This window comes from Mizuhopecten yessoensis, unplaced genomic scaffold (genome assembly GCF_002113885.1).
Source record: "Mizuhopecten yessoensis strain PY_sf001 unplaced genomic scaffold, ASM211388v2 scaffold716359, whole genome shotgun sequence".
Classification (NCBI taxonomy): domain Eukaryota; kingdom Metazoa; phylum Mollusca; class Bivalvia; order Pectinida; family Pectinidae; genus Mizuhopecten; species Mizuhopecten yessoensis.
The window spans coordinates 1,053,473-1,068,346 of NW_018480077.1; the positions used below are offsets into that span (position 1 = coordinate 1,053,473).

General features: G+C 35.6%; 1 protein-coding gene across 3 annotated transcripts; it reads left to right on the forward strand.

Moving 5' to 3' along the window:
- The first annotated feature begins 3,804 nt into the window (after nt 1-3,804).
- LOC110443789 (ceramide kinase-like) lies at nt 3,805-14,717 on the forward strand. 3 transcript variants are annotated; one of them, XM_021488201.1, is made up of 12 exons: nt 3,805-4,014; nt 4,693-4,914; nt 5,151-5,279; nt 5,891-5,954; nt 6,396-6,541; nt 7,310-7,384; nt 9,127-9,273; nt 9,499-9,568; nt 10,897-10,940; nt 12,002-12,156; nt 13,006-13,157; nt 13,615-14,717. In XM_021488201.1, the coding sequence occupies exons 1-12, from the start codon at nt 3,921-3,923 to the stop codon at nt 13,766-13,768; spliced, it is 1,452 nt and encodes a 483-aa protein (XP_021343876.1). In that variant the 5' UTR covers nt 3,805-3,920; the 3' UTR covers nt 13,769-14,717. The 3 variants fall into 3 exon arrangements, with proteins under 3 accessions (XP_021343876.1, XP_021343878.1, XP_021343877.1); XM_021488203.1 differs by having other exon boundaries at nt 12,002-12,048; XM_021488202.1 differs by having other exon boundaries at nt 6,396-6,526.
- The last annotated feature ends 157 nt before the right edge of the window (nt 14,718-14,874 follow it).

Below are 14,874 nucleotides of genomic sequence, written 5' to 3' on the forward strand. Positions count from 1 at the left end.
CTGAACTGTTGGTAAACATCTGTGACCTTTAGAGTGAGTCATGGTCAAATTTATTGAAGCACTCCCATGTAGACCACATGTACTTGCCTCGTCTGTCAATACACCCATAATATACACGTGTATATTATGAGTATTTAAAATTAGCACCATCTCTATAAAATTTAATTTATAACGAAAATAATTGATCTCTCCGATGCATGCGTCTGATTGAGATAAGGAACTATAGCATATAACGTTTATAATATAGGTGTATTGACAGACGAGGTTACACTGTAGTATAACTGCGATTGAGTGAATACCGGAGAGGTAAGCTGCAATGCAGCTTGACAATTACGTCTTAACGCTGAAGGGGATGTGGGTTATTTTTGCAGAATTCCTACATAAAAGTATCAAGACAGATATACCAGTGAGCAGATATAAGCCAGGCAGGAGTAGGAAACTGTGGATGGATGAGAAAGTTTTCAATTCAACCAAAGCGAAAAAAGAGCATGGTATAGATTCAAAGGGAACAAAATGTGGACAAACTATGTAGCTTACATCACAAAAGGAAACAACACTAACAGGATCAAGAGACATACGAACAAGGTGGCAACGGAGAGCAAAACCAACCCAAAATGTTTTGCGCACTTCGTGAAGATTAAAACCAAACCCCAATCCGGGATACCTTCAATTGAATTGAGTAACGGAGACACAAGAACCACAGACGGAGAAATAGCCATAGCACTTAATTACTTCTTCACAAGTGTCTTCACTAAGGAGGATCTTAGAAATATCCCATAACTTGATCCCCCCATAAGTACTTTGGAAGATTTCGTCATTACCGAAGACACTTTATCCAAACAACTACTCAAATCTGATCCAACAAAATAACCGGGACGGTTAACATTCACTCAATTGTGCTCAAAGAGACAGAATCAACCATTCCGGAACCCTTATCAATCATCTACAACAAATCTTTGGAAGAAGGAACAATACCCCTTTGGAAATTTGCTAATACCACGCCAATACACGAAAAAGGAAATAAAAAATTATCTCAAAATTACAGACCAATCAGCCTCACCAGCAGAGTTCGTAAAACATGGAATCAATTATCAGGGACGAAGTCATGGGACATATAGAAGGAAATAATCTGCTGAGCAAACACCAGTACGGATTTAGACCAGGACAATGAACAGTGCTACAACTGCTTGACGTGATGGACGAAATAAAAAAATAATACTAGACAGTGGAGAACCGGACGACTCATCAAAAACTATTATTGAAATTAGAAGCATTGGGCATAGAAGAAAAAATACTAAAGTGGATCAAGACCTTCCTTCATAATAGAACACAAAGTGTTGTTATCAACGGTAAAAAGGCATCCTGGACAGAAGTTACAAGTGGGGTCCCATAAGGGAGCGTCCCGGGACCAGTATTATTTCTAGCATACATCAATGATATGCCAGATGCAATACATGCACTTATCGAACTTTTTGCAGATGACAGTAAAATATTCAACAAAATTGGCACAGCAGAAGACAGAAACGGAATTCAAACGGATCTGAACAAAATGAAAGAGTGGTCAAAACAATGGCAATTGGAATTCAACATCTGCAAATGCAAACGTTTACATTTTGGACAAAATAATGAGAAAAAATATATTTATTTGAAGAAGATATAACGCAATCGGACGAAGAAAAAGATCTCGGAGTGTTAACTTACACAACATTAAAATTCAGTACACATGTTGGAAATTCTGTCAAGAAAGCTAATCGATTAACGGGACTGATCAAAAGAACATTCAAACATATGGAGAGAGACATGTTCCTCCCTCTGTATAAATCATTAATTCGACCACATATGGAATACGCAGTGAGAGTGTAGAACCAAATGTATAATAGAGATAATGTCATGATAGAAAAAGTACTACGGAGAGCAATCCAGAAAGATTGAAATATATTTGAATTCCATCCCTACAATATCGGAGAAAAAGAGCAGACATGATACAAACGTTCCGAATAGTGAAAGGAATTGACAAACTTGAAAAGGATGATTGATTTGTTTTCAACATGGAAACTGATTGCAGAACAAGGGCACATAGCTACAAAATCAAAAACCACAAAGTAGACTAAACATTCGAACCCACAGCTTCAACGTGAGAATAATCAATGATTGGAACAATCTGCCAGGGGAGCTAGTAAACAGTGAAACGGTCATTCAATTCAAAAGTAGGTTGAACAGGCATTGGAAAGACTTACCAATACAGTTTAACCCAACGTGCATGTGAGCTACGTATATATACTACAAATTGATCAGTGACAGCAAATAAGTTGGTAAAGAACAAAAAGAAAAAAACACCTGATAGCATAAGAGAAAACGTGTACAAGTGGTGAACATCTTTTAAAACTGTAAATAGCGAACTCCAAGGAATACATTCCAACATGAGAAGAGGAAAATAAACTGTACAGTTAATCTAAAGGAGTTCGGTGTAAATAGTTTTATCTCCGGAGACCACAACCTATTATAACCTATATATGTAATCATGATCAACGAAGAAAAGAAAAACTGAGAATGCGTAACAATAATAAGAAGAAAAAATTGAGGTGGTCAAGAGACGAACACGTCTATTAACAGACCGTAACCAGGTAGAACCAGGTAGGTAGAGGACCATGGTATGTCTGTCTAACAGGCTTGTGGATTATTTATTATTCATCTGTGACCTTCACAATTGGCGAAGGTCATTTGTTTGAACAAACCAGATAGACGTTTAAAACCAAATATTACTACAGCTACATGTAGACCTTGGTCACATCACGGAATTAGATTAGATCCGTGGTGACATTTATAGATTATTTCACCGCAAATTCGACACATATGACAGATAAAATCGGTCATTCACTTTTATTTGGACTAAATTGATGGCCTTAATTCAAACCAGCAAGCTACAGAGAAGATTTCCTGGGATTTCAGATGTGATTTCAAGATTTTGAAACACTTATACCACCCCTGATAGTCACCTTAATGAAGATAAAGTGGGTCAAGATAATTTATTCGAATACCTCTGATGTAACTCCTTAGTCCCACAAGGTATAGAACAAATATAGTTTTTATATATCTTGTAGGTTTTTAGAACAAACCGCGTTTCAAGGTCTCAATGTTATTAGACTTAAACCTGATGAAATAATTGCAGTAATCACATTCTTATAATGTGTTTGCGTTGTATACGCTCGCATGAATGCGGGAAAATGTGAAACAACAACAACAACAACATCAAACAAACATACAAACAAACAAGGCGTGACTTAGGTAGTTTTTTGGTTAACTATGTATGGAAACGGCAGCTAATTTTATAAAACAAAAAATGAAAATTGTAAGTACATATTTGACGCCTTTGCCTAAAACCGCATAATTAGAGTATATCTAAGTTCGTGCTCAACCCAAGCGAGGCACAATAGATTAATATCAGAATACTCTTACAGTAAGACATACAAAATGCCTTAATAAGGCTATATGAATTATCTATCATGAACTGGGTCACAAGTTGTAAATATATAATCTGCGAGTTGAACTTTATATCTATTAACAAATGAATCACATCATATATGTGTGTGGTGGATGTATCATTGATTACAGTAGAATATATACTCGGTAAAAGTGTACTTTAACTGCACCTAGCAACCTAGCTTCTGTTCTACTTGACCGTGTACAACAGCAGTATGAGTCCATCAATGTTTTTAAATCACAGAACAGATATTAATTAGATATATGTGTGTATATATATATATACGGCACGCGTATCTTTAATTCTTACCCTTTGCACTTTTCATAAATTATCTGATGGAGAATATGCTTAGTTAGATAGGTCAGATTGTTGACGAGTCGTCACAGATTTACACTGCCGTACATGTCAGTGACCTCAGTGATCTACAGCAGAACAAACAATGCCAAATGTTCTGTCTGTTGATGGTGAGGTAGCAGATTGTACTGTCAACGAACGAGAGCTACGGATTACTACCCTGGGTCGAGAGCAGAAAGGTTAGTATCGCAAATAGCATGCAGTGTATAAATAGCCACGGCTCACTGTGTGTAATGAGGTATAACGAGTTAAGGTTTGCTGTTGGACGCACGGTGAATAATCGGGTACACGGTGTTATAGTTATCTATCTAAACCAAGCGCTAAGTCATCGCTAAGGTCAGTGTTCGTTATATGCGTATATTTGTCAGTCTTTTTTTGTTTCGCAATCTGTTGTTAGATTGATTATAAAATGTTAGAAGGGGAAAAACATATGCCAGTGTGTCAATATGCAAAATAATAGAAAAGCACCATGAGTTGAGCTTACATGAAGTGAACAGGGAAGTATAAGAGACATCAAAACACGATTGAAAACATCACGAAATTTCCACTTTGTGTTATTTGGTCTTTCTCATCATGGATTTGAGATAGATTGATTTTTTTGTATTTAATAATCAAATTAAAAATAAAAATGAACAATACTTTGTTAATTGATTGAAACAATTGTAATCGGGAGAACATTTCTATTGTTTGGATGGTAAAACTGCTACAACCCTAGCACGATTTATGTATATTTTTGCATTCTGTTTATTAAATGTGACGTGCATCATTTTTCGAAGAAATATTAAATGTCTTTGTATTATTGGAAACATTTTTTGACTGACACATAATATTAAAATATACTTAATATAACATGGTAGAAACTACCGCAACACTAGACGACGTCATAAGAATAGAGACGAATGCCATTGAGCTGAATGCCTCCACTGACCAATCAAAATCTACAAAACCAAAATGGCTGTGTAAGGTACACTACATCACACGGAAGAAGTTGATATGGAAACAGGCCACATTGTGTATAACTGGACAGGTGTTGGAGTGTCAGCAATTCGTCTCAGATCTACAGTTACACTTCCAGAAAGGTAAGTACAGTCTCTTTATGAAACCTGTTATAATTACATTAATAATCATGAAGGCTAACTAACAAATATTCATATACTGTTATCATGAAGGACTCACATGTTCAAATTTTTACTGGTTTCTCGACGTAAGAATTAGTAGTTTCTTCCCGAGGTCGCTCTTTGGTGGTAGTCGGTGTTTCCAATTGGAGAGGAATCAAACAATGTAAACTGTATTATTTGTTATCATCACTTCACAGTGTATGACCAGCGACCTAAACGTCTCTTGGTGCTAGTAAACCCAACAAGTGGCGGCAGATATGGACATAGCAACTGGAGGAAAGTACTACCTTTGTTTGAACTCGCACACATTACCTGTGACGTCAAAGGTAGGGGAATGGGCATCACATCTTACTTGTTTATAACATTGAAAGCAAATTTCAGCAATTATTTTTAATTTTTAGGCCATATGATTATGTCTACTATAATCGGATGTCCTCAAATTAGTTGTGGGTATAGTCAGATTTTAGTGATTAATACAAGTTGATAAAATCTGCTTAAAATTGTTGAATGATAGAAACAGATATATTTCACAAAAGTAAAGTCAACATGGACTCCAACAAAATGGATGAAAACACTGTAAAATTAAATAAAAGCGGCAGTAACGAGTAGGTCACCAACGATCTAGGTAAGAAGTGTTGAATCATGGAAGGTACTAAAATATCAGGTAATGATGACTATTGTTCACTATGTTAAACATAGAAAAGCATGGGGTTGTGTAAAATCATGGGATATTAATTGACTGGTAAATAAGTGACATCAACATAGAAACTATGGCGGTTTTAATTACTGGTAAACAAGAGGCGGCGTCAACGTTGTAAAGTAGAGCGTGGTAATGATGATGATGTTATGGCGTTTGTATGCTTACATTAGCTTTAATTGAAATGATGTAAGTGTCATGCTTAGAACGGAAATCGAAATAATTGAAATCTCATTCTAGTATCGGAAAGAGAAAAACACATGGAGGAGATAGTAACAGAGTACGACTTATCTACCGTGGATGGGTAAGTATGTTTCACTGGTCTCTGCAGCTTGTCCATCTCATGAATACACTGTAAAAAATATTTTTTTTCGCGAGAGATTCATTTTCTGGTTTATTCAAGAGATTATTCAATCCTGAATTTAAATCTTCAACCATGATTTCAAATTCAGAGATATTGCTACCAATAAAATAACATTCGCACAATTTAACTTTTTTTCTTCTTCTGGGGTCTACATGAATCATATTAGCTGTGTTTTATATTTCACGCAAAAACTGCTAACTAGCCCTTTGCTTTTATGTCGGTTTTTACATAAGCGAATGCACAAGGGGAATTGGTGGGAATGTAGATTTCGCGGATAATGTTCGCAAATAGAGCGAAGAAAGCCTTTCGCGAAATAGAAGCACTATACAGAAACATTCACATGTGGTCATTACTTTATATTCATGTTATCCATTTTACCAGCATAGTTGTTTTTGGCGGAGATGGGTCCGTTTCTGAGGTGCTCAATAGGGTTCTCAGGATAACAAATGACAAGGCAGGGCTCAACTACAATGAGATGGATGGTCCCTTTACTGCTAATACCATACCTATCGGTACGATACCCTCTGGTGAGTACCAGTTGTCCCATCGGTACCAGATGCCTATTGGTGTGATGCTTTCTGTTGAGTTTCCATTGTCCCATTGGGACGATGACAACCTCCAATCAATATCAGTTGTCCCATCCAATAGGCTGACAATGGGGCATGTAAAGGACACACTTAGACCCTTTCATGAAATGTGGTCATATTGCTAGCCAAAACAAAATCAACATTCTTACTGCAAACCTATATTTTTCACAAGTTGAAGATTATTTCCACAACATCATTAAATCTTAGCCTCGTTCCGCTAGAGAGAAAAAATCCACTCTGACCTCAGAACATATCATTAGACATTTTTGAATATTACGTTTTTACTTTACTTTCAATCCAGTTTACCTTCAATTAAATAAAATAAAAAAATAAAAATACTCGTATTACAGAAGAAGCATAAAGACTTAAATACAATATATTCCAATTCATTTCATTTCCTTGCAAATGATTAAGATATTCATGACAAAAATTCGTGACATCGCCTATTAAAAAATGCACGAATAGTTATTTTTCTGCTCGAAGTACGAAATTTCTTATGTATATATCTAATTTGTACGCATCCTTGGGATTCCAGGAACTACACGCACGTTCTGTGCGGAGAACGTTACTGACAGTAACCCTTGACATATCCAGGATTATATTGATAAGAACGGTCTCTGTTGATAAGAACGTATAATTTACAAATTTATTAAATATCTACAAAATAATTTATATAAATGTTGATAATCTTCTCTGTATTTTTTTAAGGTACAGGGAACGGCATGGCAGCCGGTTTATATGGAAATCACGACATCGTCACAGCAGCTCTACACATTATTAAAGGTACGGAAAAAGTACAAACTGTACGCATAACAGAACATCTGATATTTACAAGATATTGGAATTGTCTAGTGTTTGATATTGTAGAGAGGTTAATCAGCTATTTTGACATATAGAGACCATCTGAAGGAGGTCCATAAAGCGGTTTCTTGTTACAGCTGGTCTCCTATTGCAAGTCTAATGAACACGACAATAACTGCAATAGGGAGTTTCCTATTAGTATAAGTATTGTCTGAATCGAGATGGTCGCTCTAGCAAATTGCCTGTTCAATGTTTTGCCTGATAAATGCAATGCCGTCATTGAAATCTAGATTTACAGTTTTTCATTTTCACGAGACAAGACAACAACAAAAAGGTACTATAAAATTTAGCCGTTGATCACTGCACTGTGGTGTGTGTTATATGTCCATGTTCCTCCAATCAATATTCTTCACACAGTGTTAGAATCAAATCGTTTCTTCAAAGTCGCTCTTTTCCTTTCTGTCTTTCCCCTTCTTCAATGACTACGATAACTCTATAGACCTTTATAGCATTTTGTTTAACGTATGTGTCTTTACTCAAATCTTATTTTAGAAAAAGGGCCTCGACAAGATTTGTGAACTTTTGCCCAATCCAATTGCATTTCATGGATATAAGATATGTCTGAACTAAACTAAGAACGGAAATACATACTTTGAGAGGTAAACACAACCCTGTGCGCTTGTTATATATATTTTTCTGGGATGGGATAATTAATGCTGCAACAACAGATCTGATGATATTGTGTAATTTTTCATTCATTTTAAAACCAGAGTGCTTTCAATGTTAAGAATCTACATGCTTCTACACCCAACAAAACCACTGTTGACTCGTATACTATTTCGTTTATGTAGTTATGTTGAGCAGATATTCGCATGCTTGTTGATTTTAAAATCTGAAGTTATTGCCCCTGAAGATTCATAGCACTACCATGGGTGGTGATTAGCTGAGGGAATCCGCTGACAAATTAACGGCATACATTGCGGCGTGGTTTTGACGTTAACATATTACGGAAGGCATCTCTCTACAAAACGGCATTCTAAATATCAAGACTGGAATATCTGTTAAAAAAATCGATTAGTTAATTAAATGATAGCATTGAAATGAACACGTGCATAGAATGTTATTTAATGATAAAATAGATACAAGAAATAGACAAGGCTTCTTTACTGTCTAGAAACTTTTTAACAAGATAATCCGAATTTTACCCTGTTCACAACACCATATTTGAAACATTTTGACAGAGAGCTGTTTATGGTGGGCCCACACCAGACATTTGCACGTCAGGAATTCCCAAATATGATATTTGGCCAGACATGTATGGAAGTTCTATCGTATTGTTCTGTGAAAGTAGCAATGCGTTTGGTAGTATTTTGTGCATTTTACATGTATCATCTAAAATATCAAATGTGTGGTAGACCAATGAAAAAAACGTCCTTGAAATCAACAAGATAGTTTAAGAAATTTGACAACATACATTGTTGTCGATGTATCAAACATGCAGAATTGCCAAAACATTTGCACCACCCCTCTGAGGTATTTTAGCGATCACAAACAACGCTGTCAAATATTACTCCCCCACACACATTGTTGACGATGTTACCACGGATACATGGCACTTCCCAGAGTACAAAAATATAAATCCAAAGAAGTTGAATAATGCTAATTATTATTGCTAAACGGTCTTTGGTGTTGTATTTTTGTTTTGTTTGTTTTTAATCTTGAAGGGAACACCCGAATGCTTCCCCTAATGGCGGAGTACAGCAGTAACGAGTTGTTAGGGTATTCCTCGGCGGTAACTGCCTACGGCCTCTTTACAGACATGATGTACTACACCGACCAGAAACGCTGGATGGGGAGAGCGCGTTATGCAAGTAGGACCTACTTTACAATAGAACAATATTTTGCAAACATATGCGCTAAAATGCTGTTTTAATACACTGTGGATGAAAGAGATATCTTAACAAATTTAAAATGAGCTTACCGTCAATTTTGTCGGATGCTTATACATTCAAAACGAATCATTATTGACGAATCATACTTTAATACATTTCGCAATCTTGCTTGCTTATTATTTGCATATGTGTTCTTCATTTCAGTAATGCCCCTGTACATTCTATTGTGGAAAACGCAAAGACTCTTTAACGCTGAAATAACAATCAGGACCAGGTTCGTAAACTTCGTGTGATTTCGGGTCAGGATATTCATAATACAGCAACGAATGAAGGGGTAGTACTGGTGGTGTTGTACAAGACAATAATTTCGTTTTATGCATGTTTGAGTGAGTACGTTTACAGTCGACATGTAATAAAGAAGATATTGTTAACATAGTCTAGGCAACAGAGCCCATTTTTTCACGCAAATATCCATTAATATGATAATACGGTTTAATTTGCGACCTAACAAAGACTTTAAACTTTTATTGTAGTTTGCCTTGCATCTCAAATGAGGAGAAACATAGAACGCTCGGTAGTGCGTTGTTTACTGGCCAAACAGTGACTTTTGTCTTTCTAACTCAACCTCAGTAGAGGTGATTACAATATGGCCAGGTTTAGGTTATATAATTTATTGCTGTATAATGAAGTTGAAGAGTTAGCTAATGTTTCACTTGCAGTGGGATAGGAATAGAACACATCAAAGCTTGCTTCTTGTGTAAATACGTGATAGCAGAATATGATATTAAATATTCATAATTTGAAACAATCACCAGGAGTTTACTGTCAGTCTTCTTCAACTGTTCGGAAAAGTAACTGTAGTGTCAATATCGTATTGGGTTTTTTATCAATTCATAAAAGTAAAAGAGGATATACATTGTATTAGCGATATGTACATATATGCGTATGTGGAATCATAGTTTGACATGGAATTGAAATATTGGACAACATTACAATTTGGATCGAGGTCTTATCTGATCACGAGGCTTGGTCACATTGTTTGATTTTTAGATGCTACACATTGACGCGTTATAGCACAATATAAAAATAACACAGTGTCTTAAACCTCAATGCTTATACGAGAAGACGGGAACCGTGAAAACAGTCAGATAACATGAAATCCAAGAAAGCAACTAACCGGAAGTCTGTTTTTTTCCGAAGTCTAAACAGTTTCAGTTTCTCTAGTGCGATACAAATGTTGTCTTATGGCCATTTTCAGTACAGTATGTCGGTCACCAACAGCCTAAGTAGCCCGAGTTTCTCTGGCCCATAACACCAGACTCAGAAATTTTTACAGATAGATGTATGGTCTAAATCTGGTGCCCGGGCCAGAGGAAACTCGTGCTACAGTCTAAGACACGATGAACGTGTTTTTTGTCATCAATCTGGACACTGATATCCCTTAGTTTGTAACCTGATAATGATGATGACCTAACATAAGATAAGATATGTTTCTGCGAAACACACCGTATATATCCCGGACATCCTGATACTTTAAACAGGCTCTTGAGTCAGCTTTGACATGTAATCTTCATAAGCTTGTTTTCTTTATGATTTTTTTAGGCAAAAGAAACAAGCTGACGACGAAGAAGAAACTGAAGTGGAAGGTATCTACATTTGTGGCCAATTAGACAGCACCATGCATTAGGTCGCTGGAAGAGTAATATCATAATTATATTCACTGCATTCGGTCTGAATATAATCCGCGAAATCCCAGGAACTATATTTACAAATAAAATTGTCACGCTTACCGTAAAGCTGGTTAATAACCTGTTCTTGTTGACAAGGTTGTAAGTAGGACGTTGATGAAGAAAAAGTCCGTAGTGTCTTTGAAATCAAGTTCAAGAGGGTACATACCATCGACGTGGTAAATACATTTCTAGTTATATGAAGACAACAAATAACCGATATATCGGAGTCGAAAAGTTAGTATTTTGCAAAGTTTTGTTTACAGATTCTTATCCAAAATGTAAAAATTAATGTAACCTTACTTTTCGAACCAGGAAGAAATAGTTAACATATCCTTGTCTATGTTTGTCGTTTGAGTGAGCAGTTGAATATTTAGGTGCCAATTGAACGTTAAATGATAGTATTACATGTAAGTCTAAGCTAGAGATGTTATTGTAACAAATGAAAACTTAAACGGGAGTTTCGGATATGCACTGCGTGTTTACAAATGTATTTGCCACATATCGAGTCGCATAGAATATTTCGAGCACATCATCAAATAATTGACCTGTTTTATCCCATAGCATGATTTGTGAGGCGAATAAACAGATACAAGTTTTGCTTTAGTAATTACATGTTGTTTTGGCATCATCAATGGACACGATCTGGCAATGACCTTCGCAATTTTGATAAAACCCAAATTTACCAATCACAACTCAAATGAGATGTATCTGAATAGATTGGAAATGCATATCATATGTTAGAAAACTGAAACCAGACGTCTGGTCAAACTTTATTTCGTAGCATTTAACATTGCAGAACCAGCAATGAACAAGCGAGTTATGTTTACATCATCAGTATATTTTAATTATGCCGTATTAAGTCGGAGTAGGCAAAGTTAAATACCGCTTAGCTAATCATAATTCTGTCTTTGAATGATAAATTGTGAAAATGAAATGAATATCTTTCGATATTACGTCAAGTATGTCTTTTGTTTCAGAAAAGCTTGATGGAGAGTTCACTACTGTAGGATTCTTCCCTGGACAGGTGTTTGGATTAACAACTGGACAAATGGTCGCTTTGATATATCGACAGACTCCCAGATTAGATTTTTTGCGAATGATATCTTATCAATTTACACAGCAGCTTCCAAGGGTCAGTTTTCCTATTTTTCATAAAAAAAATACCAGGCTAAACCGAATTTGGCGAAATTTATAAAGTATTTAATAAAAGGAAAACAAAATATCGGCATTACACAAGAAAGAAAACGGAAAAATCAACAAAACTCGAAAATACATCAAAACAAGGACGAGACATCATAAAATCTCGTTACATTGCTATATCCTACTAATGAACGTGGGTATTATGCAAAATATCGAATGAATATACTAGCATTGGTTATAAAAGTTCGGTTTAAAGAGGGCCGATTGTATAATTTTCTGGGTTTTTTTTCATCACAGAAATAAGGGGAAATTCAGTATGACAAAAGTAGCATTTTCACTGCAGTAGTTTCAGATTTTTTTTTTATTACTTAAGACGGACTGTAAACTATATCTTCATGTGAAATCTGAAGGATTCTTCGAATATTCACTATATTTTGTTTCAGTTCATCCTACCACTTTACAGTAGCTATCGTTATTTATGCTTTCCTTTTTTACTGTGAATTTGGTTAAACTTAAGATACTTTTTATGATTAAATTTAAATGAAGCTTTGTATACAACTTGGGTTTGACCTAGATTTACCTGCCGGGTTTCGTCGATGAAGAACAAGACACTTTCCTTTTCCGGAACACCTGGTGTTTGTCTAACTTTTCGTTTCCTTCTGTCTTGATATAATGTATAATGTCTTATATCACAAAATCAAATTTGTGATAATTTACTATACGCCAAAATATAACGTTTAAAAGTAAAACGCTGCCTCTTAATTTGGTCAACTGATAAATCTAGATAACCTTGGTCCTGTGTCGTTCGTATAATAAGGAAATTTCAACTTCCTTTTTGTAGGAAGAGGATTTTCCTACAGTTACAATACGTCAACCTTCAAGTCTCAGGATAAAGGTTAATCCAAAGGATTTAGGGGACGAGAATTGCCTTAATTACATGATGCACATTGACGGAGAAATACACACCATGAAAGAGGCCGATGTGACAATTAAGTAAGTGTTAAATGCACTATAATATCATTCATTCAAACAAATTTAATTGATAAGATAAAAGGATAAGGCAGAAGTTGTTCTTACTGCTTACTAGGCCATCTCCCAGTAACATATTAGATCTAGTCGATGGATTGTTCAACTATTTTTTAAATAATTTTGTGTTAATAAAGCTTTATGAGTGTGATACCTTTAGATGTATGCGTGAAAACGAGATATCATCATTACGTGCTGTAGTGAATATTCCATGATGTGAATACTCCATGTTGTGAATACTCCATGTAGTGAATACATCCATGTCATGTTTGTTCATAAATAGTGGTACCTTTTCCCTTATGGAACTGAGCTAGAAGAGCATAAATCTAACGAGTACAGTACCTGAATCGACAGTACTGTATGTTTGAACACTCAATCACTCATCTTGTGAACTAAGTGTAAATTTATCTCCTCTTTTTGACAGGTTACTTAGTAACGCATGCAAGGTTTACTCGTCGATGTACACAGACACAGATTCACAGGCTCATATAACAGGAGATTCAGCAAATACGTCTGCATCAGTGTCGCCCCCCGACAAGAAAATGGCGACGGACAACGAGGAGTTGAAGAACGCATAGCTGTCAACAGGTCCATTGTGAAAATTGAAACTACTTCACACAGAATATGAAATTATATGCATATGTGACTTTGAGATGACAACACAAATCTGTGTATACATAAAGAAGGTGACCAAGTGGTTAAGGCGTCTGACATCCTGTTACCACTAGCCCGCCATGTATTGGCGGTAGGTCGGTGGTTTTTCTCCGGAAACTCGGGCTTTCCTCCACCACCAAAACCTGGCACGTCCTTAAAGGACCATAGCTGTTAATATGACGTAAAACACAAACAAACCAAACCAAACTAACGAAGTTATCAAACGAGTGATGATTGATTATATATCTCTTTTCTAATGGAAACATTTCCATGTACTTAGTAAAACCAATGAGATATACAATACCTAAGCTTGCTAATTGAATATTTCAATCAATTATAATCAGGCGTCTGGAGTTGGATAATTTGTTTTTAAAAGCAAATAAAGACAGTATGACGTCACGCCGCGTAAGCTTTATTCAAACTGTGAAATTATAAAAAAAATATATACCACGGACTAGAATGATCACAGTGGCTCCAATTCGATATGGACAAAATGTATTTTACTACGACATGTCATTGGTACCAGAATTTTAGACACGCAACTCTTTTATTTAACGCTACAATTTATGTCTTTATGTAGTGTTATGCAAACACTTAAATAAACGGTGGTGAAAATTGCTAATACAAGGTAAAGTATCATACTCCAGCTTAACAGCATCTTCTTATTAGTCAAATTTAACACTGAAAGTGATCTCATCTTTTGCTGTGATCAATTATTTCTTATAAAAAAGGGTTTAACATGCCAAGAACGAAATGCATGTCATTAGTCACACACATGTATCTGTGACTATTTCTTGTGTGATAAATCATACAGATGTTGTTAAAGTCATATCATTTAACGTGGAAAACTAAATAAAACATTTGGAACATGGGTTTGAAGCAAGTTTGTTTTGAAGTCCGAAATTCTAAATTTATTTTGTTGATGTTATACAATCAGGTCAGTATAGCAGACAATGATTCTCTCATATATACCCAATAAATAACAAATTATAATTCATTTGAGATGTAACAAGGCATTTGATTGGCCAAT

Excerpts from the sequence above, each read along its gene's own strand:
- LOC110443789 (XM_021488201.1), top strand. The coding sequence starts at position 3,921 with ATGCCAAATGTTCTGTCTGTTGATGGTGAGGTAGCAGATTGTACTGTC. Across the intron at positions 9,274-9,498 it reads GGGGAGAGCGCGTTATGCAA|TAATGCCCCTGTACATTCTA; the intron begins GTAGGACCTACT and ends TCTTCATTTCAG. Across the intron at positions 9,569-10,896 it reads GAAATAACAATCAGGACCAG|GCAAAAGAAACAAGCTGACG; the intron begins GTTCGTAAACTT and ends TGATTTTTTTAG.